Source organism: Corvus cornix, chromosome 1A (assembly GCF_000738735.6).
Source record: "Corvus cornix cornix isolate S_Up_H32 chromosome 1A, ASM73873v5, whole genome shotgun sequence".
Taxonomy (NCBI): domain Eukaryota; kingdom Metazoa; phylum Chordata; class Aves; order Passeriformes; family Corvidae; genus Corvus; species Corvus cornix.
This window is the reverse complement of record NC_047057.1, coordinates 19,526,862-19,550,728: the sequence shown is the minus strand read 5'-3', so window position 1 is coordinate 19,550,728 and position 23,867 is coordinate 19,526,862. Positions and strand designations below refer to the sequence as shown.

The window sequence follows — 23,867 nt, the reverse complement described above, 5'->3', positions numbered from 1 at the left end:
AACCTGTTTAGCTTAAATATGAATAGCTAAAGTTGGGAGCTCTGTAATGGCATTACATTACTGTCATCTCCAGGAGTTAATTACAGTGAGCAGTCCCACCCACTTTTAGAAGCAGATAGACAGGAGGAGAATGGAGGCCTTCGGAGCTGGGAGAAAAAAAATGACATAAGTGAGGGGAGAAGAATAAATGATGAAACATGTACTTCTGGGTTAGGCATGGCTGTGGGTTGTGAGAATAGAGATATCAGAACCCTGATTTGTGCATTTAAATGGTTAAAGGTAAACAATAAAGGACAGCTGGCTGCACTGATAGGCATGCATGCCGCTGAGCTACCTGGCAGATACAGACTGCCTCAGCATTTAGAAATTAATTGCTTGGCTCTGTAAGCACTTGAACAAAGTGAAAGTGGTAATGTGGTAGATGATAGCTTCTTTAAAAAGAAATCAGATCAAGAGAAGCACAGGGAAGAACAATCCAGATGTTAAGATCCAAAGTGAGAATCAAGCTCTTCCTTTCCTGTTTCACCTTTCTCCCCTCTTTTCTCCCACCTTCTGCTGTGGTGCCAACAGCAGTGGGGGGTTTTGAGCAAATGCTTTCAATCAGTCCCATCTGCTCCTAAAGCTTGGATAGAGAGCAGGAGAAACCCCTTGCACCTTCTTGTGGGACTTGGAAAGGAGCTTAGCACCCCTGTGCTGCTCATGCTGGTTCATTACAAGTGCACATCACTGGCAGGATCCCAGATTCCTTAAGGTTCTTACCATACTGGGAGGAAAGCAGACCACTGTGGCAGTCACTTACCATGATCAAGCTTGTTTGCTTGTTTTAGTTTCTAACACTTTTTGATTTAGAGTGCCAACTAGAAAAGCTCTAAAATTAGTTCCCTTGCATTTTGAAATTGGCTGTTAAAGGAGCTGGTTTTTTGGGTTTGGTTTTGGTTTTGGTTTTTTTGTCATTAATTTCACACAAAACTTGCAGAGATGGAAATCTCTAGGGCTTGTTTATGCCTGCCAGTATTGTGAAAGAAATATTTTGTCATTAAAAAAAAGTCATTCACTGGATATTAAATTACTTATGGGTACCAGTTAGTGACAGAGTGCCAGTAACTCAGCTTCAGTTAGCTAAAAAGAAAAGAATGCTGAAAAGGTAAAACCTTGTATTAATAAAAGCAAGAAAATTGCACAATATTGACGTTTTCCTTAACTGCGTAATTTTAACTCTCCGAATATGAAGAAAAGGTCAAACTCAGACTGTCAAAGTAGCTTTGTAACTGCAATTGTTTAAAATGAGACCAGAAGAAAGCCTACATCTCAGAGTTACTGTTTCTACACTTTTTGTGCTGTTTAAAAGTAAAACATAGTCATAAACTGGAAGTTGTATGTCCTGTTTTCCTCTTGCATCATTGCTGCAGCATAGCTCATCATAGCTGCAGAATGGCTCTTCTTTGTGTGCGCCAAAGAAAAAGTTGTTTATTCTCCGAACCAAAGGAAATCAAAAACAGAAGCTGTATATTTACTGGGAGAATGAGACATGAGAACTGATGATGTTCTTTTCCCTGCTGCTTCCTGTCATAATTATTTCTATTTTATTTTGGGAATGTATTCCATGGTGAAAGGTTATGCCTGGAGAAGTGCAGTAACCCAAAGCACCCTGGCTCTCTCACTCTTGCAGACTTTCTGAAATGCCTTCTGGCTGGAAGTGCATTTCCAAACAATTTCACCTCCATGGTAGTGATAGGGAGGGGAGAATATTCTGTTTAAAAAGTGGTCTAGCTAGTACCAAGTTAGCCTTTTGAAAGTATCCATCCTGCAGTAGCTGTTTCTTGAATTCAGAGCATCATTGATGCAATTTCTGTCCTGAGGTGCAGATTTCCACAAGTAATATAACTGGAGGAACTAAAAAGCTCAATTTTTGTAAGACTTGCTCATAATTCTCAATTATAACAATGTCCTACATTACTTTGAAGACAGGTTAGATAATACTGGAGTGGGGAAAAAAGCAGGAAAAAGTGTGTGAATTTAGACTTTGTTAAGGGGGAAAAGAACATACTGGTTTTATATGTATTTTGTTAAAATCAGGCTGAGCTCTGAGTATGATAATATAGCACCAAGTCTTCTGCTGCCACAGGCAATGACACTGAAGAGCTAAGTCCGCAAAGGTTTCAATGTCCTTGTGCATTTCCATCTCCTCGTGCCTTCTTCAGTTGTTAGGTTTGCCTTGCTTTTGGTTTTCCAGGTGTACCGATTGCCTGTGCAGGACTGCCACAAGTACTCGGACTGTGAGAAGTGTGCCCAGGCGAGGGATCCGTACTGTGGCTGGTGCGTGAGGGAGGGCAGGTGAGTGCTGCTGGGTGTGCTGGGGTGCAGGCAGAGCAACTGCTCAACTCTGGACATGTGCTGGGGGTGACTGCTTGCCATGGTGATCCCAGCTCTTCGTACTCAGCCTTATGCTCCTGGTCATCATTTAATTTTATCACACAGACATTGATATCAATATTCTGTGCACACAAAAATGTCCCCATTGGCTTCTTCAGATTTGATTAGTTTGGGAAAATACATACTTTTCTGCTGGTACTGAGAATGATTTTACATATTCTAACGGTATGTTTTATCACTCTGTGAACTATACAGTCACATGTTCTCCCAGAAAATAAAAAAATGCTCCCTATTTCAATTTTAGAAACTATAGCATATATTTTAAGTACATCAGGAAAGTGTAAAAAAAGAACATAAAAGAAAAAACATTCTATCTCTAACATAGAGTGTATAGCTCAAGTGCTGGTTTTATATAAACATCCTCTATCAAGACGTGTAGCTACAGGGAGCCCTCACCTACCTATAGGAGAGCAGAAAGTGACATTTTGCTGACTATCTGCAGAGGTTCACTGAATGAATATTCAAGCACATGTAAACTAGGACAGCACTGAACAGCCCTGGAATGTCTCTTCTTTATACTCTGAGTTGATTGGAGTGCCGAGAGGGAAGAGCAGTCCTGCAGTTCTCTTTTTGACTACTAAGTTAATTAACCCCTTGGCACGAGTGGTTGGGAATTCGTGATTCTAACTTCTTGCTGTTGGAACAAAGGGGCTGTTTAATTATAATATGCAGATGAATTTCAGGCTTCTAGTTTCCTGCCTGAAAATGTGAACTATCGCATTAGGTTACCTATCAGCCTGATGTAGCATAATATGGAGCACTGCAGAGAAACTTATGTGGTGTGTGCAGGTTTATGTAATATACTGTAACTCTTTCAGCCTGGGATTTCAGTTGCTGTGGGTGAAACCTGAGAATCTGGAATGTAACCTCAAACTCCTCCTGGGCTGCCAGGAGTTGAATGCCTTGGCATATATCATAAAAAAGGCAATTTTCCTTAGATTTCCCTTCAGGTTTCTGATATGACCACTGCCCTCACTATCTCAAAATATTAATGGTTTCTGAGAACAGGCAAACATGAATTTTCATATTTGCTAGTATTTATTTCCAATGGGGAGAAAAAAGTGTTTCATTTCTAAGTTTCAGTTCTGTCTCATGGTGACACACAGCACTTAGTAGTGTGTTTAGGGATATGTTATGTGAACGTAGACTCCGTATGTAAATGATTTGTTTAAAGGAGGTTTGACAGAGCTGTGCAACCACTGCACTGTGTTAAAGTCCCTGATGAGTTAATAGTCTACTTTCTGCTACAGCAGCCAGAGATCCTACAGCATTTTCTCTTAAACTTTGCACAGAATGGAAAGAATATACATGAGATTGTCCCCCTTCAACAAGCTTTTGTAGCCACATATGCAGCTTCTGTACTGCAGCATTTCTTCCTGTACTTGAGCTGGGAAAATCTCCCGGTGTTTTTTGTGAGGCTGCACAACTGCTCTTGTCTTCCCATAATTGTAACAGTGCCTTGGCAGGGAGAGATCTTAAATAGTGGCAGGAATTAATGAAAACACTCCCTACAAAATAACATTTCTAGAGCTGGGTTTACACAGAAGTTCCCCACAAGCTTGTAGGCCCCCAGCAATACTTCTCCGTTGCATTTTGCTGTCCCAAGTGTTGTGTCTTATCAGTGGCAATACACAGGTGTCTGCCATTTGACCTGCAGAAAAAAGCCAGTCTGTGCCCTCTCATTCAGGATGTTGTTATATATTGCAGTGAAGATTATAAGCTTGATTTCAGATGGCTCCACTGCCCAATGGTTCCTGTGCTATCACTGCCTCTGTATAGATTTGGGTTGTCTAATTCAAGGTGCTGTCCAAAATAGTATAGGCACTTGCTTTTGGCATGTCAAACCATCAGTAGCAATTGCACCACTTGTTCTGTTAAAAATTCTCTAATAGCAACCCCACTAGTAAATACTAAAGCAAATTTGTAGTCATCTTGTGTTGTAATTTCCGTCTCTATTCATGAAATTGTTGCATAGTTCAGAGAAAGCAGAAGCCAGCTATAATATTGCTTTGGGTTTTGTTCCTTTTTTTTTTGCAGGTGCACAAAGAAGGCAGACTGTGGAGCAGCTGATAAGGAGAACCACTGGCTGTGGAGTCCAAGTGGCACATGTGTGACTATCATTAGTGCAGACCCTCTAAATATGAGTCGCAGAGCTCCTGCTAAGGTATAACAGCAAAACGCTTTCCTTAAATATTCTTTTAGCACACTGATGTGACTACAAGAAAGATGAATATCTGCATTTCTTTATGCACAGTGGAGACCAGGAAGAGGAGAGTGTTTTGGTATCTCAGTCTCTGTCATTTCTCATAGTGCTCTTTCTTGCCTGCTGTTCTTGCAGGTTGAGTTCACGTTTTTGACCGCTGTAAACCAAAGTGATGCACTAGTATGGATGATGAAGCACTTACACTTATCTGAATACTATGGAAGTGTTACACAGTGTTGTATAACCCATAAAAAGTAATAAGTAGGGGAGATTTCATGCTGCCCTTTCAGCTTACTTAAGCATGAACTTAAGTAAGCGCTGAAGCCATAAGCTGTTGCTTTAAAATCCGCAGTGGATTTGCCTACACAGCGAAGTCTGTCTGGGTACATGGAGAAGGTAAATTCAGCATGCAAAACGACTGTGGCAACAAAACTGAGTTTTTGTAGTGTGACCGGGGTGTCATAACTTGCTCTAATTCCAAATGGATCATGCCAGTGCAGACTGAGTGCTTCCCAGGGGTGTTCAGCAAGTAAAATCAATAAAATGGCTTTTGATTCCTCCTAATCAGACATAAAGAAACTTTCTTTCAAGTCACTTCAATTCCATTTCTAAATTATGTAAACAGCATTGTGTTATGGCCATTTCTATGTTGAATAAAAATATTAGTAGAGTGTAACTGGTTTCAATGAGAAAGGGATCGTTGTCTTTTCTACTGGCAATAAAAAATGGAAAAAGTTAAACTGTATAATTAACATATTTGAAACATTAAGTCAAGGACAGAATTCCAAATTTCATTTCAATTGTTTTCCCTTTTTTTGTTAAGTTTTTCCATCTTATTTTGCTTTTAGTTTCTCAAATGCTTTCTTTCTCTGAGGAGGTTAAGATCTCACCACCACTCAGAAATCCTTTTTCAGCACTGGATTTTTTGCATTTACATGGAGTCTTGAGGAAGCCACTTTTCTGTTCATCCCTTTCAAACTCCACCATTTCCAGCCTATCCAGCTCTGTTTTCATTATTCACTAATAACACCTAAGGTTAATTTAATATTAATTAATTTTTTCAGGGTTTAAGTGTTAACCACTCTGTTTACTGTTGCTAAACTGGATGCTGAGGACAAGAATAAAAGGGTTTGGGTGTATCTGTACAGACAATTTTGTTCTGTTCTAATGCATTGACAGGACAAGGGGTTTTTTTATCAGTCTAATTCAACAAAGACCCAGCCTGGAAAAATTGGTAGAGGTTTAAGAAGAAAAGATTACCAGATGGGAAGAAATAAAAATTGAAAAGGAGAGCTATGTTCTGTGATGCTAGCTAAAATATCACCTTTGAAATGCAAAGTCTCCATGTCTTACTGGGTCTTGGCTCATTTCTTCCAAATATTTTACCCTTTTAAAATTTTGTTTCCAGGTGGAGCTGACTGTAAGTCCACTGCCAGCTTTGACTGAGAGTGACAAGGTTTGCTGTACATTTGGTGAAACAGTGCATTCTGCTCAGTTGAAAGAAGGGGTTATTATCTGTGATCCGCCTGATGTAATTCCTCCAACACCAAAACATCAAGGTAAACAAATATTGCTACCCTACATGGATAATAAGAGAAAAGAACGTAGACTGCTGTTTCTAATGTGATGCTCTTATATGAGGTTGATACCAGGTGGGTTTTTTTTCCTCTTCCAGTCACTTTTCCCAAATAGTCTGCCGCTGAACTGTCAAATTGCTCAAACTTTTGCTGTTGATATATTTACAAGCTGTGGCATTCCCAGTGTTCCTGCTGGGAACCTGAAACAGTAGCTTGGTAGACACATAAACATGGAGCCAGAGAGGTGCTATTCTGTGTCCCAAACAAACAAAACCCAGTTACTCTAATCTAAGCCTAAGCTTTCTGATTTGACTCTTCTTATATCTGCTTCAACTGTGAAGGAGTTTATGTCTGACTTCTTAGTTTTGCTCCAGTCAGCTTCAGTGGCTTTTTTTCTGGTTCATGTCACAAGGCTATCCTTTCTATCATACAGCCTTTTGCCTCTTCTTCTGTGTGTCCTCCAACTTCTGCAGCAGTAAGCCCGGTGGAAAAATACTTGATCATATAATTAAAGACTGCATCATTGTTCTGAACCACTGATTATAGGACCAAGGTCTGTTGCCAGCCATAATTCTGTGCAATTTCCTAGATGGTGCTTTGTTCATGCTTTAATTCATACAATCTTGATGCATAAACACATGGAATGAAACTCATTACACAACACTGTTTATTATGTATCAAGTCTAAAAGTCTGAAGAGAAATAACAGGCAAAAAACGTGCTCTTACAGCTTGCAGACATACCCCTGAGGATAAGTCTTTTATATGTATCATAACAGTCATGAACTGTCAGAGTGGTACTTGGAAGCACTTTTTAAGATAAGTTTCAATTCTCTTAATGCTGAAACAGGTAAAAATCTAATTTTAGTTGCAAGGAGAGTAATTATATTAAAGTCTTATTATTGAGTTTTACACTAGCTGGAGTATGTCATGGTATCAGATTCTGCTAAGTGTTAAAGTAGCACTCTGTTATTTAGGGCCAATTCATATTCCCTAAATATTTTGTAAATCAGGACATAAAACAATGGGGTTGATAAACATGATATCTTGATGTCATCCAGCATGAAATGTAAGACTAGAAGCCTGTCAGAGAAGGCATTAGAGTGAGCAAGACATCTAGAAATAATATGACTCTCTGAATTGGTTGCACATCTGAAAGAATGTTCAAAAGTAATATTAGGGTGCTCAGAAACTCAGCAGACACCAGCAGAAGGCTGGCAGCTACAAACATTCACAGAACCACAGAATTTCTAGGGTCATAAGGGACCTGGGGAGATTGCCTAGTGTAACCCCCCTGCTAGAGCAGGTTCACCTAGAGCAGGTTGCACAGCATCACGTCCAGGTGGGTTTTGAATGTCTCCAGAGAAGGAGGCTTCACAACCTCTCTGGGAAGCCTGTTCCAGTGCTCTGTCACCCTCAAAGCAAAGATGTTTGTCTTCCTATTCAGGTAGACCCTCCTGTTTGTCTCAGTTTGTTGCCATTGCTCCTTTTCTGTCTGAACAGAGTCTGTTCCCATCCTTTTGACACCTGCCCTTAAGATATTTGTAGGCATGGTATTTGTTTGTTCCTGGCAGCATGTGACAAAAAGTCCTGAGCCATCCAGTTATTGTTAGGATGTTAGGAAGCCCTGTTGATGTTGGAAAAGTCTCGATTGCTTTGGTTGTGGTTGGTTGGTTCTAAAGGGGATTTCTAGGAAGGATGCCTTTTCTCAGTCCTGTTGTTAGGAAATCCCCTGTCATTCCTATGAGTCTGGAATATTCAAGGGGACCCAGTGCAGGCAGAGGTAACTTGCAGCCAAGCAGCTGATGGTTGTCCAAGAACCTGTTCAAGGAAAGCAGAGTTTGAAATTGCTCAATAGCTTGTGAAATAGCTTGTCATAAGGGCTTAATGATTTCTGCAAAAGATATTTCAAACAGTTTCACTCTTTAGTAATAATCCAGACAAGTACATTTGTGGAGAAATCGTGTATGGCAAACTGAAGCTCACAAGTGCCTGTGGTTACAGTATTGCAAGCACTGTTGGTCATTAACCACAAAGATCACTTGCTTGAATTCTCATGACAACATTTTTAATTCACAAATGAAAGAAGTAATTTTACATGCAGACATATTCATATTTAAGAAAATGTTTTATTTAAAATGACTGTTCTTGTGCCAGTTTTCATCTGTGTTCAATTATGTCCTTACTCGGTTTTCCTTGTTCTTCTAGACTCTTTAAAATTCTAGCATGATGATAGCACCACTGAAAAACACTTCCATAAAACAAAGCTATTCTTTAATTTTGCTTCTTCCCTATTTTCTCTCTTTGCTTTTCTTCTGAGAACCATGTGCTGGAAAATCTTGTAAAGCTTAAAAAGACAAAACAGAATTTACAGACTTAAAGTCATGAGATCCAAAGTGTCAACAGTATAGTTAAATATTTGCTTATGTCCTGTAAAATAATAAAACTGTTATCATTGTATCATTCAGCTCAAGAGCTGAAGAATTCAACAACCACTTGGATATTTTTTTTTCTTTTGTGATAGATCATGTTTCAGTTCCACTTCAGTTAACCTTTGAAAAGAACAAGATTTTTTTTGCATCATATACTTACCCTTTTTATGACTGTGAAGAAGCAATGAATCTTATTGAAAATCAGCCGTAAGTATTTCAGCTTCTTAAGCGTTTAGATCCTGTAGCTTGGTATGTTAGGTAACTGGCACCTGAATTATTCAATCATTTCATAATTAAGACTTTGGCACTCAAAATTTGCCAGTGTCTGAGTCCTTTTTCTTACATTTTAATGGAGTTTAAAAATGGTTGAAGGGCACCTGGTGAGCCCACAACATAAAACATGGAATAGAAATATTCATGGCACATATCATTAAGGCCAGTTCATTGTGTTGCCATTTCTATAGCTGCTAATGTGTCTGCAGGTGAGGAACATGGACATCTGTGTGCCTACTTGTTCCCTGTAATGATAGCAGTATGGTGCTTTGAGTTGCAGAGCATTCAAATAGGGCAGGTGCAGCCACCCCAAACCCTTTGTTCATCCTTGCGTATGTAGGTTGATCAAAATCACTTCTAGGCCTCTCAGGCTTGATCTCAAAGTTTTTTGCAAATGCTATGGTTTTCTGATCCTCGCTCAAGTATTTATTTAAGGGATAAAATAGGTTTATGGGGTTCTTGAATTGCTCTTACCAAGTTTTCAGCTTAATATACTAAGGACACTATAACAGACTGCTCTACCCTCCATGAATAAATATGGAATTTAATTTACTTTTCTTGTTAGTGGGAGAAAAAGCTTGACAATTTGTCATGACTACCATGTTATATTTGTAGATGCTATTCCTGTGCAAGCAATAGATGGAATTGCCAGTGGGACTGGAAGAGACATATCTGTGAAGAGTCCTCTTCAGTACAGGATGTGATAAAACAAAATATGGTAATGTTTAAAAATAAGGTTATTAGGTTTTTTATTAGAACACTTCAATATTTTGTTTGCTGTATCTCTCATATCAGTTGGTTGAATCAGAGATTTGAAAATGATTCTAAAGTTAACTCCAGAAGTGTAAGGTGGTTTGTTTTTTTTGTGACAGTGCGGGGGTGGGAATTTAAGGGTGTGATTGAGGAGGGGCAGTGAGACTCGTGAAAGGATATTTCTGTTCCTTTTACTATTTTGCTTCAATGGGAGGAACGAGATTTCAAGGCAGGGAGAGATAATCACCCACAGCTTTGACATACGCTGCAGTCATTTTTAGCATGTCTAATTTGAAAGGGTGTAATCAAATCTGTCACTGTATTTTAAGCATGAAGTTCTTCAGAACAATCATTCTATTGTCCAAAGGCCACTGGAGCTTGTTATGATAAGAGTTTTTATTTGTAATAACATATAAAATGTTTCTCTCCCTAGGAAGGAGAATGCCCACAGTTTCTAGACCCTAACCCTCCTATAATACCTATGGAGTACCAAACAACTGTGTATTTTGAGGGAAAACATCTAGATTATTATCGGGTAAGCAGATTCATTCAAAGCTAGCTGTCATTTGAATGCCTCTTAAACTGCATCCACACCCCTAAACTAAAGCATTAGTTCATGTGCCTTGGAGATCCTGCTTGTAATTTAAAGAAAGAAAAGAGCTATACATTCAAGTTTCATATAATATTGGTTACTGTGGTAGAGTCATCACCAAGAGAGAATCAGAGCCCGGGAAAATACTCTAACTACTAAAATGGAGGGGGCGTTTTAAAGAATGTAAGTTGGACCTATTAAAACACTGGACAATTATTTTTCATGTAATGAAATGAGAGGGGATGTAGGAATTGTGAATGTTTCACATCTTTTTCTAATTAAATATTTGGTGGGTTTTGTTGCTATTGCTCTAGAATGACATCACTCTGTGGGCTTAATTCAGTTTTCACCTTTCAAACACAAAAAGGCACTCCGACATTAAATATTTCTTAGCTTGGATAAAATAATCTTTTGCTTTTGTGTGTGTGTGTGATCATCAAACCAGAAGATCAGGTATTTTCTCAACCACAGTAAAGGCTTCTCTTTCTTAGTACTTGCTCCCAGAAAAAAAAAGCCTCTAAGAAGTCAGATAGACCCCAGGGTCTTAATTGCTTTATAGCCTAGACAATGCATAAAATGTTATTGTTAGCTGGATAAAAATGAAGTTTAAAAACCATTTTTAGGTGATAGCTCAAGTATTGTTACCCATTTCTAGTCTTTGTTTCTGTGTTGTCTTTGTGTAAATGTGAATTGATGATAGATGCCCTGGGGAGTGCATCGATTTCTTTAACTACTGGCCATCTATCAAGGGAAAGAAGGCTCTTGTTTTTTGAAGGGATTTTTTTTCCTTTTTCAAAATGAATACTGTACTGCTTAGAAACAATTCCTTCTATCACCTTTTCCACTCCTGCCAAGGGATGGAAAAGGGTCAACAGGCCTGAAGAGTAGCAATGTAAGAAGAGTATTCAGAGAAGTGTAAAAAGCAACCCATAAGCACTATAATCGTATGAAAACCATGTTGTGTGTCACTACTATAGACATGTATAAAAACTGTGCTATAAAAGCCATATGTTCCAAAAAAAAAAATTTTGTTTGAAGACCTTAAAAATATATGCAGAAAATGAAATGCAAATTTGGCAAATTTGGTGTGTTCTCCAAGATGTCAGAACTGGTCCCTGGTAGGATGTCTGGCTGTGTGCAACATGGGGCACACAACACCTCTCCTAAACCCACAGCTCTCTTTGCTAAAAATTGGAAAGTATTCCAGAGATTACACTCGTATTTCTTTTGTTTAACATTGTGAAGAGCTGTTTTTTATGCCCTAGAGGAAAATAATTTCCTGCTCCCTTGATATAACTGGAAGAGCCCTTTCTCTCTCTAGAACAAATTCAGGGCAGATGCATAATCTAGATGTGCTGAATTTGACTTCTAGTGGACCCTTGTCCTCCAAGGAGAAACAGCATCAGGAGTGCAAACACTCCTTCATCTAGTTTATCATTCTATGAATAAGCACTTTAATCTTTCTGAACTACTAGTAACAAAAAGAGAATGGAAATAAGGCTGCTGGGTTTTTTTAATTCTGTGAGATATCAATTGCATTTAACAAATGCAAAGACACATCCTGTGGATTGAATGCTTTGTCATGGGTAGCAATGTTTAACGGTTTGCTACAGAATGTATTTATTTAACTTGGAACTGGGAAGGCTTACGAGTTCAAGTCACTGTAAGAAGTCAAGCTGAATGCATAGTCCCAAAACTGGAAAGATGCTGGAGAGCAGTGAGTGTCAAATGATGTCAGAGTAATTTTTCTTGGGTGAGAGCCATGTGAAAATGTCACGTCTGTCATGGGATCAGCTCCATATATCCTGGTACAGAGATGTGTTTTAAAGTCAAAACGAAAATGCCTTTAGTGGCAGGACTTGAAGAGACACACTCAGTGACTATAGCTATATACACAGACCTCTAATATATGTGATAACAGACAAATAAGGCATTAAATAGTTGTAATCACATAGGCACTCATGCCTGTGGGGTCATGCTATCTGAAGTAGTAGCTTTGATGACTGAAAGTTCATTTGAGTAAGGGCATAACTTACACTCAGTCTTTGGTAAACATCTCATGGAAAACAGGGTGGCTCAGGAGAAGCCATGGATGGATATTTTGTAGGGATTGGCCCACAGCCCAAATGCTAAATAGCATTTGCCTTCTCATGTGGAACAATTTTGCCACAGGATATGCTGGGAATTACAGCATCTTTGAAGCTAGCAGTCATGCAGCTATGAGCACATTTAAGGTCTTTATTGATTAGAACGTTGGTACATCCATTTTCCTCCTATTTTCCTTGCCTAAATTCTTGCTTAGGAAAAGCAAAAAATTAATGTTGTGTTGTCACTTTGAACTACTGGTTCTATTATCTTGGTTTAATCTGTGCTTTACTTAAAAGCGCATTGCACACCCAGCCTTATCGTGGGTGACTAAGTGCACTATCCAACATTGTGCATATAAGCATCTTCATCTCTAGGTGGAGATGAACAGTGAAGGGCTTGCTTACTGAGTAGAAGAGGTAAATGACTTAAAAAACTGCTAGTGCAGAACTATATCAAGAATTATTTCTATACTGGAAGTATAGAAACTGCTATACTTCCACTGAGGGTGGAAGTATAAGCTCACACATTTTGTATGCTCCTCTTAACTTGTAAACACTTAAAATACAATGAATAAGTCTCCTCATGATAGCTTCCACTGGAGGGAAATAGACTAAAAGAGGAGATGCTGTTGACTGTTCTTCTGCCCTTCCTTCCTCTGAAAGAATTTCAGTAGGAAGGAGAGAGAAATCCAAGCTGTTGTCATTCTTCTGGGAATAGCCCCATCCAGGAGAGGCAGAGGGAGGGAAGTTTTGTACTGAATAGTCATATTGCATGCAATTTCTGAGAGGCATTCTCCAGCTGAGTCCTTGAAAGATTGGCACAGTAGGAGAGACAGATGTAGTGGCATCAAGATAACCTTATTAGCCCACCAAAGATTTTCATTAAAAGTAATTTCCCATTTGGATTTGTCTTTGTCATGTGTGTCTGATGTGTAACCTGCTTCTTAGTGTTTGCTACACATCTCTTGCACCAAAACTACTGACTGTGAGCACTGTGGCCTTCTGCTCGAGAGCCTGGTGTAGCAAACTCCTGATTTCAATGCACTCCAGGTATCAGCTGTCACACACAGCAAAGCTCCCCTCCTCTCCCAGAACCTGCTGTTAACATGTGGGAAAGCCTTACACAGGAGCAGCAGAATTTGAACATTTTGAAAAATACATGTTATATTAAAATACATGGGGCAAGAAAAACGAGGCAGCATTCCTATTAAAAAAATATTTATAAGGAGATGCTTTAAAACTTGGACTATATAGATGTTTTCTGTAAAGCAGAATGGGCTGTAAAAGTTTCAGACAAGGCTTTTCAGAGCTCAGTCACTAGCTTATTTTTTGTGTAGCTTCCTAGAATGAAGAAGTAAAAGGTTTGTTTTCTTCTATAAAACAACCACACAGAGACTCAAGTCAGGTCCTTTACCTGGTTAAAGCATGTTGTCCTCCTCAGCCACAAACCTTGGTGGGCTCATGTCCACTGCCCAGCCTGTCACAGTAGGAAAGGTTTCCACTATGTTAATTAGATAAACCCAGTGACCCAGGAGTTACCTGTGATTCCAATATTGAAGAAGTAGCTACAAATAAAAAAGATAAGATGCTCAAACACAAGACTTAGATCATAGCAGGAGACAATGTACTTAACCTTTGGAGCAGAAAAGAGGAATTGAGTAACCATTTTTTTTTGCCATGTGCACTCCAAGACAGATGGGTCTGGTCAAAACCAGGGACTAGTTCTTTACACCCACAGTGAATTCCTCATGAAGTCCAGCAAGGTCACTGACAAGGTCCTGCACCTGCATCAGTGCAGACTGGGGGTTGAATGGATTGAGAGTAGCCCTGTGGAGAAGGACTTGGGAATGAAACATTATATGGGAGCTGGCAATGTGCACTTGCAACCCAAAACCCAATGGTATCCTGGGCTGCATCAAAAGAAGTGTGGCCAACAGGTTGAGGGAGGTAATTTATCTTCTTCCAGTCCACTCTGCTGAAACTTCAGCTGGAGTATAGTATCCAGCTCTGGGGTTCCCAGTACAAGAAAGATGTGGACCTTCTGGAAAGGGTCCAGAGAAGAGATATGGGAATGATCAGAGAGAGGGTGAGAGCTGGAGTACCTCTTCTATGAAGAAAAACTGACAGAGTTGAGGTGGTTCAGCCTGGAGAAGGCTCCTGAGAGACATTTTTGTGGACTGTCAATATATAAAGGAGGCTTATAAGAAAGATGGGGAGAGATGTTTTACCAGGGCCTGTAGGGTCAGAAAAAGGGGCAACATTTTTTAAACTGAAAGAGGATAGGTTTAGATAGATAAGGAAGAAATCTTTCACAATGAGAATGGTGTGAGACTTGAACAGGTTGCCCAAGAAACTTGCATGTACCCCATCCCTAGAAATGTTCAAAGCCAGGTTGGATGGGACTTTGAACACCCTGGTCTAGGGAAAAATGTCCCTGCCTATGTCAGGGTTGTTGGACTAGGTGGTCTTTGAAAGGTCCCTTACAACCCAAATCATTTTGTGATTTTGTAAAGGTGAAGGTTGTCTTGTCCCCCAGTGAGTTCTGATTTCATAAGTCTTTACCAACATTACTGTCTGAAAATATCCTTGCTGTTCACTTCTCTAATATTCTTCTGGCAAAGTTGTTTGCATGCCTGTCCTATGGGCAGGAGAATGACCCAGCACAGAAATAATGTCATGGGATGAGGATTTTAGCCAGCTAAGTTCTTTGACTGAATCACAAAACAGCCAAGCTGAGAGCTTTGTCAGTGCAGTGAAGGTCAGTGTGTGCTAAGGACTTAAGACAGGAATTAATAGACTTAGGATCTAGGGAGAAGAGATGGGAAGAAGATGCCTAGGAGGCAGGAATACCCTTAAATTAGTGCTGCCATCAAAGACTGTCCTGTGAAAATACAGCTGGAATCATGGTAAGGCAGGAGAAAGGCAGCAAGAGCTGAGAGACAAAGAGCTGAGAGACGTTCATTCCAGTTTCCCATGCAGCTCTTGCATTGATGCTCTGCCCAGAATCCCTACAAAGAAAACCTTTAAGGGCAGAACTCACACAGCTCTCTTAATAACACATCTGATGTGTGAAGCCATCCAGTATTCACATCTCTTAGATTTTTCTTATTGCTCCCTAAAACTGAGTGCTATATATGATCTTGCTTTCCTTGGACTTGTTGGTGTGCCTACCAGGAATGAATGTTGGAGGAGTGCAGCAAAGCTGCAGATTGCTCTGGCTCAGCGTTTCACTAGCATTGCTTTAGAAGATGGCTGTAAGCGGTTAGCCTTCTCCGTTTGGATTTAATTACTTCCAGGGCTGAACAGGATATTGCCTGGTGATGTTTTACTATGCTTGGTGATGCTATACAAGTTCTAAACTGAAATTTTCTCATCCTTAGGGTAAAAAATTTACAGTTGGAAACAGCCAATTTGAATTTGAAGCTTCTGTTGATGAGTCAGATGAAGGAAAATTTTCATTCGTGAGTAAAGAGGTAAATGAGAAAATATGATTCACCTACCAAATATGCTCAGTTCTTCTTCTTAACTGTTCCAGTAGCCACATGTGTCTAGAATTATAAAGGTAGTATGTGTTTCCCTCAGAAAAGAAAGTCACCTCTGATGGAGATTCTCCTTTGGCAGTAGTAGTCAAAGGCAACACTTTTGGCTCAGAGCTCCTGAAGTCTCCCCTCAAAGCCCTCAATCTTTCTCCTTGATTTCTCTACCTGTGTAACCCATGGAATTATTGAACAATCTTTGGAGGAATTTGAGACCGCTACTGTTTTATTCTTCACTTTTTATGCAATCTAGTGAAATCACTGAGGATAAAATGCAAGAATTTCAGTGCTCTCCCTCTCCACATTCCAATTCATTACCTTTCCCATTTTGTATCTGTAAAATGGGAATGGTAAGAATGGTAACAAAATGCTGTTGCTTGGCTACCTAGTAGTTATGCTTCTTTCGCTCTTGCTTGTTTTACTGAGAAAGGAAATAATATTTTAAAAATTGTCTATTTTCTAAGCTCAAAGTTTGACTCACAAATGTTATGCTGACTTTAAACTTTGTCTTACAAGCTCACCAACAGTAGATTTGAGAATTAATGAGCATTTATGCATCATCTGTGCCTAGCACAAAGCATTTGCCTTATAAAGCCTCTGTATTTTTATTTGTTCTTGTTTCCCAACAATTCTCATTGCTGCTCTTTCAGCATGAACAGAAGCTCATGTCTTGGAGCATGTGAACCTTGTGATTTGGCTGTAAAATGAGGAGGCTGCACTGCAAAAGATGCAAGATTTCCCCTCCATGTGGTGCAAGTCTGCTGTGCCCACAGAAGTAATGGGGCCAGATGGTGTGGGAAGGGAGAACTCAGCAGGGTCAGCAGCTATACTTACTGCCTCTGAACAGTACTTTTGCTGCTTTGATACTTATAACCAAATGTAAATTAAATTAATGAAAAGCGAGTATTCAGATATTGCTGTCCCTTGGTACTTGAAAATTCTGATTGTGAAGGATTAGGTTCATTAAAACATTTTTCTATAATGTATTTGGCCAAGATGAAAAAAAGGCCATAAGGCCTTTTTTTGGGAGAGTTTCTAAAACCTTCACAGGTCTGATTTCTGAGAATCATAGAAAATGCATGAAATTAACCTTGCCAAATGAAGGTATAAATATCTTTATTATGTTATCTTTTCCAGTTCTCCTATAGTGCAAATGAGACCCTACAACTTAATTTATCCATAAAAACAGATAAAGTCAAGATTGACAGCAAATTGATGGGTAAGTATGAAATATGGGATTAAAGGAGATTAATTACAGTATGCAGAAATCTATTCCTCCATAATTTGGAGACTTGTTAGTAAGAATGTTTGTGGGTTTTACTGGTTTGGGTGAAACAATTAAATCTGACGGATCAAAAGTTATTAATACTAAACTAATGCATTAAACATCTGTGTTGTCAGCAAGTTTGCCAAGTGACACCAAGCTATGTGGTGCATCTGATACACTGGAGAGAAGGGATGGCATCCAGAGGGAGTTTGATGGGCATGAGAGGTGGGCCTGTGCAAACCTCATGAGGATCAACAAGGCCAAGTGCAGGGTCCTGCACGGGGATTGGGGAAATCCCAAACACAAATACAAGCCAGAATAGGCGCTGAGAGCAGTCCTGCAGAGCAGCACTTGGGGTGAAAAGCTGGACCCAGCAATGTGTGGATGCAGCCCAGAAAGCCAGTCATATCCTGGGCTGGATCAAAAGCAGCGTGGCCAGCAGGGCGAGGGAGGGGATTCTCTCCCTCCACTCCACTCTACTCTCATGACACCCCATCTGGAGTGCTGCATCCAGCTCTGGGCCTGCTGCTTAAGAAGGACATGGACCTGTTGGAATGAGTACAGAGTAGGAAGGGCCACAAAGATGATCAGAGGGCTGGAGCACCTCTCCTATGAGGAAAAGCTGAGAGAGTTGAGGTTGTTCAGCCTGGAGAAGAGAAGGTTCCAGGGAGACCTTATTGCAGTCTTTCAGTACTTAAAGGTCACTTATCGAAGGGATGGGGATTTAGAATCTTTTTTGCAGGGACGGTTGAGATAGGACAAGGGGTAATGGTTTTACACTGAAAGAGAGTAAATTTAGACTAGATATAAGGAAGAAGTTCTTTACAGTGAGGCTGGTGAAACACTGGCACAGGTTGCTGTGCTGGTTTCAGCTGCAGTAATTTTCTTCACAGTGGCTGATATAGGGCTATGTTTTGGATACCAGAGAGATGGTAGATGCCCCATGCCTGGAAACACTGAGGTTCAGGTTGGATGGGCCCTTGTGTAGAATCACAGGATCACAGAATATCCTGAGTTGGAAGGGCCCCACAAGGATCATCAAGCCCATCTCCTGACTGCACACAGGACTATCTGGAAAATCACTTGATCTAGTTGAAGATGTCTCTGCTAATTGCAGAGATTTGGACTAGGTGACCTTTATAGGTCTTTTCCAACCCAAAGTATTCTGATTCTATGATTCTATGATTTTCGAGATTGCTTTTGCTCTGAAGTGCAATCTTAATAGCAAAGCCTCGCCGTTCATACTTACTTAAGTATTTTGGTTTGGGTTTTTTTAATAATCTTTTCCTTTCTGCAATGAACTTTCCTCATCAAAGGGCAGAAAGAGGATCCTTCTCACAGCCACTCATATGGACTTCACCTGAAATCTCATCTCTTAGCTGTGTCTCAGTTCAGACAGATTCTGCAGTCCCTGTGTTGGCTGGTAATCAGGAAAACACAGAAACATTCAGGGTGTTTTCAGCTTCTTACTGTATTCACTTATTTCTATTAAAAACTAAATTAAAAATTATAGCACCAAGACTTGATCTCTGATAAAAATCTCTTTATGAATATAAATTTCATTTCTTTTCAACATACAGTAATGAGGCAATTATGTCTGTAAGCCTAGTCCTGAGCTGAGGTAAGGAAGTTCCTTCAAAATCAATAGAGTAGTATCTAGGAGTTGATACCTACCTTACACACCTTAGGACTGACATTTAAGGCAGAATATTGCAAAAACTGTGAGGCAACCCTCTTGTTACTTGAGTGATGAGTCAACATCAGGAAAATACTAGTACCCTAAGTAATTTCCTCTGCTGATTAAATCTTCAGACCATATTTTTCCAACTGTACAATATTGAAATTTATTCCTTTTCATATTGGCAGCATGAACTATGTTTTTTAGAAGATTTTCCTTATGGCTCTGTGTGCAGTGTTAAAAGAGGACCTGGCATGAATGTTACAGGGAGGTCATATTGCAATCTCACACTGTCTTAATTTCCATTCCAGTCGTGTCGGGTTTAAAACTGCAAAATTTTGACCAAATATTCCCAACATCTTTTTTCCAAGTCAGGAAAAAACATTAAAGAAAAAAAAAAGGTAGTTATATTATTAAAGAAATGTTATCATTCAAATGGAAATACAGAGCCCTTGCAAGAGGGGAATTGAAAAATTATCAACAAATGTCTCTTTTTAGTATAAAAGGTATTTTTTAAAATCCAAATTCTTTCTGACTTTCAGATTCCCTTGCCATATGAAATCCAGAGTGGAATGTGTTTTTATGCATCTTGAAAAGAATTGGCTTTGGGTATATGGCTGCTGCTGAGAAGCACCTTTGAACCTGACAGTGAAAGAACCCTTTCTTTGTATAGCACTCAGTGAATACTAAGTTATGATAGCATTTTTACATCTCAAGCCATCAGGGGTTCTGAACAGTGTGAAATCCAATATATCCCTTTTATCCTTTGTCCTTTTTATCAATGATATCACAGCTGGTATCTCAAGGTGATGGATAAGAGTCTGAATCTAATGAGTGGCTTGCTGCTGGTACATATAATGAGCTGATCAGTGAACAAGGGGAGTGGTTAATGTTTTAAGGCCGTGGCTTTCTTCATTGCATTTATGCAGCTGGATGTGAGGGACATCAAGACTTTGCAGCAGTGACATTGTTTATTGAGGGATGGAATACGAATCCCTGTCTAGCCAATGAAGGATAATAAAGTAATTCAGTAAACATATTCCCATGCTGTACCTGGTGGCCATGTGGTCATCTGGGTGGGAAATGCCAGGTTTAGGAAGTCAAGGGAAAGATTTGCTCAACAATATTTCCTGTTCCCGTGTCTGTGCAGTAGCAATCTTTCAGAGTGCTGGAATAAGAACCAATCTGGTTCCTATAGAAGCAATTCATAGCATGGAAACTTTTCCATGCCACTGTGCACAAAGCAAACAGCAGCATACCAGGGCTGTCAGTCTGGTGCTTTTCCCCAGCCCTATGTCTACATCCAGCACACAAGTGGATAGCTGACACACAAACTGCAGGAAATATTGCTTCGTTTATGTTTGTTGCTCAGTGCCTTCCATATTTGTGTGCTCAGTTTATGAAGCAAATGATGCTTGTCCTGCTTTGTGCTCATCAATCCCTTGGAAATTCAATATAGAGATTGAATCAAATGGAGTTTCTTTCTCACTGATTCATTTTTACAAATGCCAAAGTCCCTCACTTTTGCATACACCTCTAATGATGTATTCAGCTGATTTTCTGCTGGTACGGATACTTGAAATCAAGTGGATATGCTGACTAGACATAGGAAGGGTTAAAATCAGGCTTCATCATTGATTTAACCCTTCATTGTAAGAGAAAGAAATAAAACCTGTTATTGTATTAAAGACTAGCTGTGAAACTGAATGCTGAGGGTTTTAAACATAAAGCGTTCAGACAAAAACTGCCTGTATGGGATTACATGTTCTCCTGCAAGTGGCAGAGACTAGCCAAGATTTGGGCATCTGCAATATTGTTCATGCCTAGCAGGGGAATAAGGCCACTGCTGAAAAAATAATGGAAAAGTAGCATTTTCATTTTACGTTTTCATTTCAGTAGAAATTTGACATGGTAGTCTCTTGGAATTAGATTTCAAAAGCTGCTGCTGCTGTTATCTAGGAAGTTACCAAGTGTATTGAAATATTAGTGACTGGAGGGTGTCCAGTGTCCTTGGACACTGCCAGTGTCCTTCCTAGAGTTCTGCTCCTCTGAGAGTAAAAGCTTGTTTGAAATAAACTTTTTTAGTGGCCTTTACTATATGCATCTCAAAGGGATTTACCCTTGTCCACATACTTTCCTATGTTTCCTGCATCTTTAAATATGAACCTCGTTTGAAAAAAATCCAGTGTCACTAAGGCTACTGTTTCTTGAGATTACTGAAGCGAAGGGGAAGGGGAAGATGTTGAGTCTCTGTCTTGTATACCCCATTCCCATCTGTAAACACATTTAATTCTTGAAAGAGCACAGGAGGAAACCTAAAAAGCTCTCTGTTGTTCTGGTAAGTTAAGTTAATTTACAAGACTCAAAAATTGCCAGAGCCTCAGTGGCAGAGGGTGAGAGGCTGTGTGGCCAGAAATATAGAGCAGCAAAGAGTAGAGAGAAGCAGGGGGGAAAGAAGGAGCAGAAAAGCAGGGAGCAAGATGTTTTCCTCTTTACAATAATCATCTCACCTGTCCAGGGAGGCACAGCACTCACATGCTGGCCAATCTGTGCAACTTGAACATTTTCACTAGAGAAACGTGGCATATTTTCAGTCTGTTTTCTTCTGGGCTAGTTCTCAAGCGCATCTCCATATGCTTTTTTGCAAGCCTAGGCTCTCCTTGTGGTGTTGAACCACTGAGGTATGTCTCAAGGCTTTGCATCTATTTGGGAAAATTATTTCATTCAGTGACTGCACATCACGCTAGAGATTGATGGGGGCCAAAACAAGCTTAGTGTCTGGGACAGTTGGTCTCTGTTTCATCAGTAAGAGAGAGAAGACTTTCAGACATGATTTCTTGGCTCAGAAAAGCTAGAACTAAACCCCACTACAGAAGGAATGAGGTGTACATCAGGATGACAGTTCAAGACAAAAGCAAGAAAATAGAGAAGAATGAAGAAATGCAGAGGTATTAACTTGAACAAAGGCTAACACTTAATAAAGTGTTAACTTTCTATTTGGTTCAGGCATTAGTGGTGATTATGAAAAGTCCCAAACATCCTGGAAACAGCTTACAAAGGCAGCACTCTTCCTTTAATTCTGCAACAGGGGGAGGTCCCATGCCAGCTGATGTCTGCCCCTACTGACACCCACGCAGAGTTTATACCTTCCATATCTGACTTAGGATGCTCCAGGAGGACCTGATTTTTGAATTAATCTTTGAACAGCTCTATGTGTTATTGAGCTCAGTCAAAGTAAGGACTTTGTACTTGAATGTTTTGACAGTGTGTCTTGGGGTGACTTTATGATGTGTATCCCATGTCACTGCTCAGTGACAAAAATATATTTGGGGTTTACTTGATAGTAGTCATACTCTACAGATGGATAAATGTCAGGTTTTTCCGTAGAGGAAAAATACAATTTTCTCTCAGCATCATTCAGGGGTTAAGTACCGACTGTACGTATTACTCACGCGACTCCACTGAACTTTATACACAGGGTTAGTTTTCCTTCCTAAAGGACACTGAATACCCTTGAAACAGAGATAAATGTCTAAGTGTGTTTGTTGTTCATCTTTCAGTGACTCTGTACAACTGCTCCTACGGACGAAGCGACTGCAGCTTATGCCTTGCTGCCGATCCCAACTATAAGTGTGTCTGGTGTGAAGAAGATGGCAAGCCCAGCAAGTGCGTGTATGAAAAACTCTGTCACGCTCCCCCCACTGACACGTGTCCTCCTCCAGAGATCACTCGTGTAAGATTGCTTTTTTTTCTCTCCCCACCAGTGTAATATTTTTCAGGAGAAAGGAGCCAAGCAAGCTCATACTGAAAGGCAGGTTTTTTCCTAGGGTGTTAAGTAAGCCTCTGAAAGAGCTGAAAGGAAATAATGTCAGTAGTGATGTGTGTGAGAGATTTGTAAAGACTCAAAGTAAGAGACTGAATGGAGTCTTTGAGCCTCCTTGTTTTTCAAGCCTTGTCTTCGCTGTGTCAGAAGCCAGGCTAGCAGTGCATGCTTAAAATGTGGCACTTGATTCTTGCATAAGAATGATTAGAATAGCACGGATTTTTTCTCTCATAAAGTCCTTTCTACCTGAAATGAGTCTGTAAGAGAGGTTCACTGCTCCTGGAACTACAAGTATATAACAGGCTCATTTACAGGCTTCAAGCTAGAGTTTTAAATAGTATTTATTAAGGGAGCAGATTGTTTCTGCGTCACAAAATGTCTTCCAGGTGTCAGTGATATTGTTCAGTCTACACCAGCATCAAACCCAAAGCTGTAGAAATTGAATGTAAGAAATCGGAGAGGCCATATGTGCACCCCTGACTTACTCTGTAGTTGGAGCCTTCACACAGGGTCAGGGAAGATTGTTTCCACCTTCATGGATCAGCAGGCAAAGAAAGTCATAAATCCATGTCCTTTTCAGAAACAAGCCAAATGCTGCTTTTATGGGCATAATTGTTGAGAAAAGAGTGATACATGCTTCCGCTGGGCAAATCTAAATTGCTGCAGTGGTGGTATCAGTACTTCAAAACTCAGACACATTGTTTGATGAGAACATATCCCAAGCCATTACAAAATGTGGTAACTGTATGACAGAGGTTGAGAGTTGGAACAGGGATGTTTCACTCAGTAGGAACTGTGTGTGAAACCTGTGGCTCAAACTGGTAGAGACACTGCAACCCTGGAGGCTGTGCCTACTGGCAGACCTGCAGTACATGGGGGAAGGTAGCCAAAGCTAAGATGAAATGGCTGTTAAGCAGTTGAAGACTGCCAAGCAAGGTAAATACCCTGGAATCTCAACAGAAAGTGTGGAGAAGAATGCTTGTGTAATACCTATGCCCAGGTAAACACAATTTGAGAAGAAAGGAAAAGGAAAATTAAGAAAAAAGGGTTTTCACCTGGGATACTGTTTCTACATTCTTTTGCATTAAAAAACATACTAAAATATATTAGATTTTTCAGAGCTCACATTAGCTTTAGATATGAACATAACATTTGGAAACAGCTAGACAAACAGTTGAATAATTTTTCAGCTAGTTTGTTTATGGGTTGAGTGCA

At 39.9% G+C, this 23,867-nt stretch overlaps 1 protein-coding gene across 5 annotated transcripts in view; it reads left to right on the top strand.

The window, feature by feature from the left end:
- The window catches only part of PLXNB2 (plexin B2), a 254,458-nt gene that overhangs the window by 179,827 nt on the left and 50,764 nt on the right, over nt 1-23,867 (top strand). For all 5 annotated transcript variants that reach the window (XM_039570587.1, XM_039570583.1, XM_039570585.1 and 2 more), the window contains 9 exons: nt 2,234-2,334; nt 4,471-4,597; nt 6,045-6,195; nt 8,736-8,850; nt 9,532-9,634; nt 10,103-10,204; nt 15,729-15,821; nt 17,022-17,103; nt 22,390-22,562. In XM_039570587.1, coding sequence (XP_039426521.1) covers nt 2,234-2,334; nt 4,471-4,597; nt 6,045-6,195; nt 8,736-8,850; nt 9,532-9,634; nt 10,103-10,204; nt 15,729-15,821; nt 17,022-17,103; nt 22,390-22,562 — 1,047 coding nt within the window. The remainder of the gene's footprint in view (nt 1-2,233; nt 2,335-4,470; nt 4,598-6,044; nt 6,196-8,735; nt 8,851-9,531; nt 9,635-10,102; nt 10,205-15,728; nt 15,822-17,021; nt 17,104-22,389; nt 22,563-23,867) is intronic.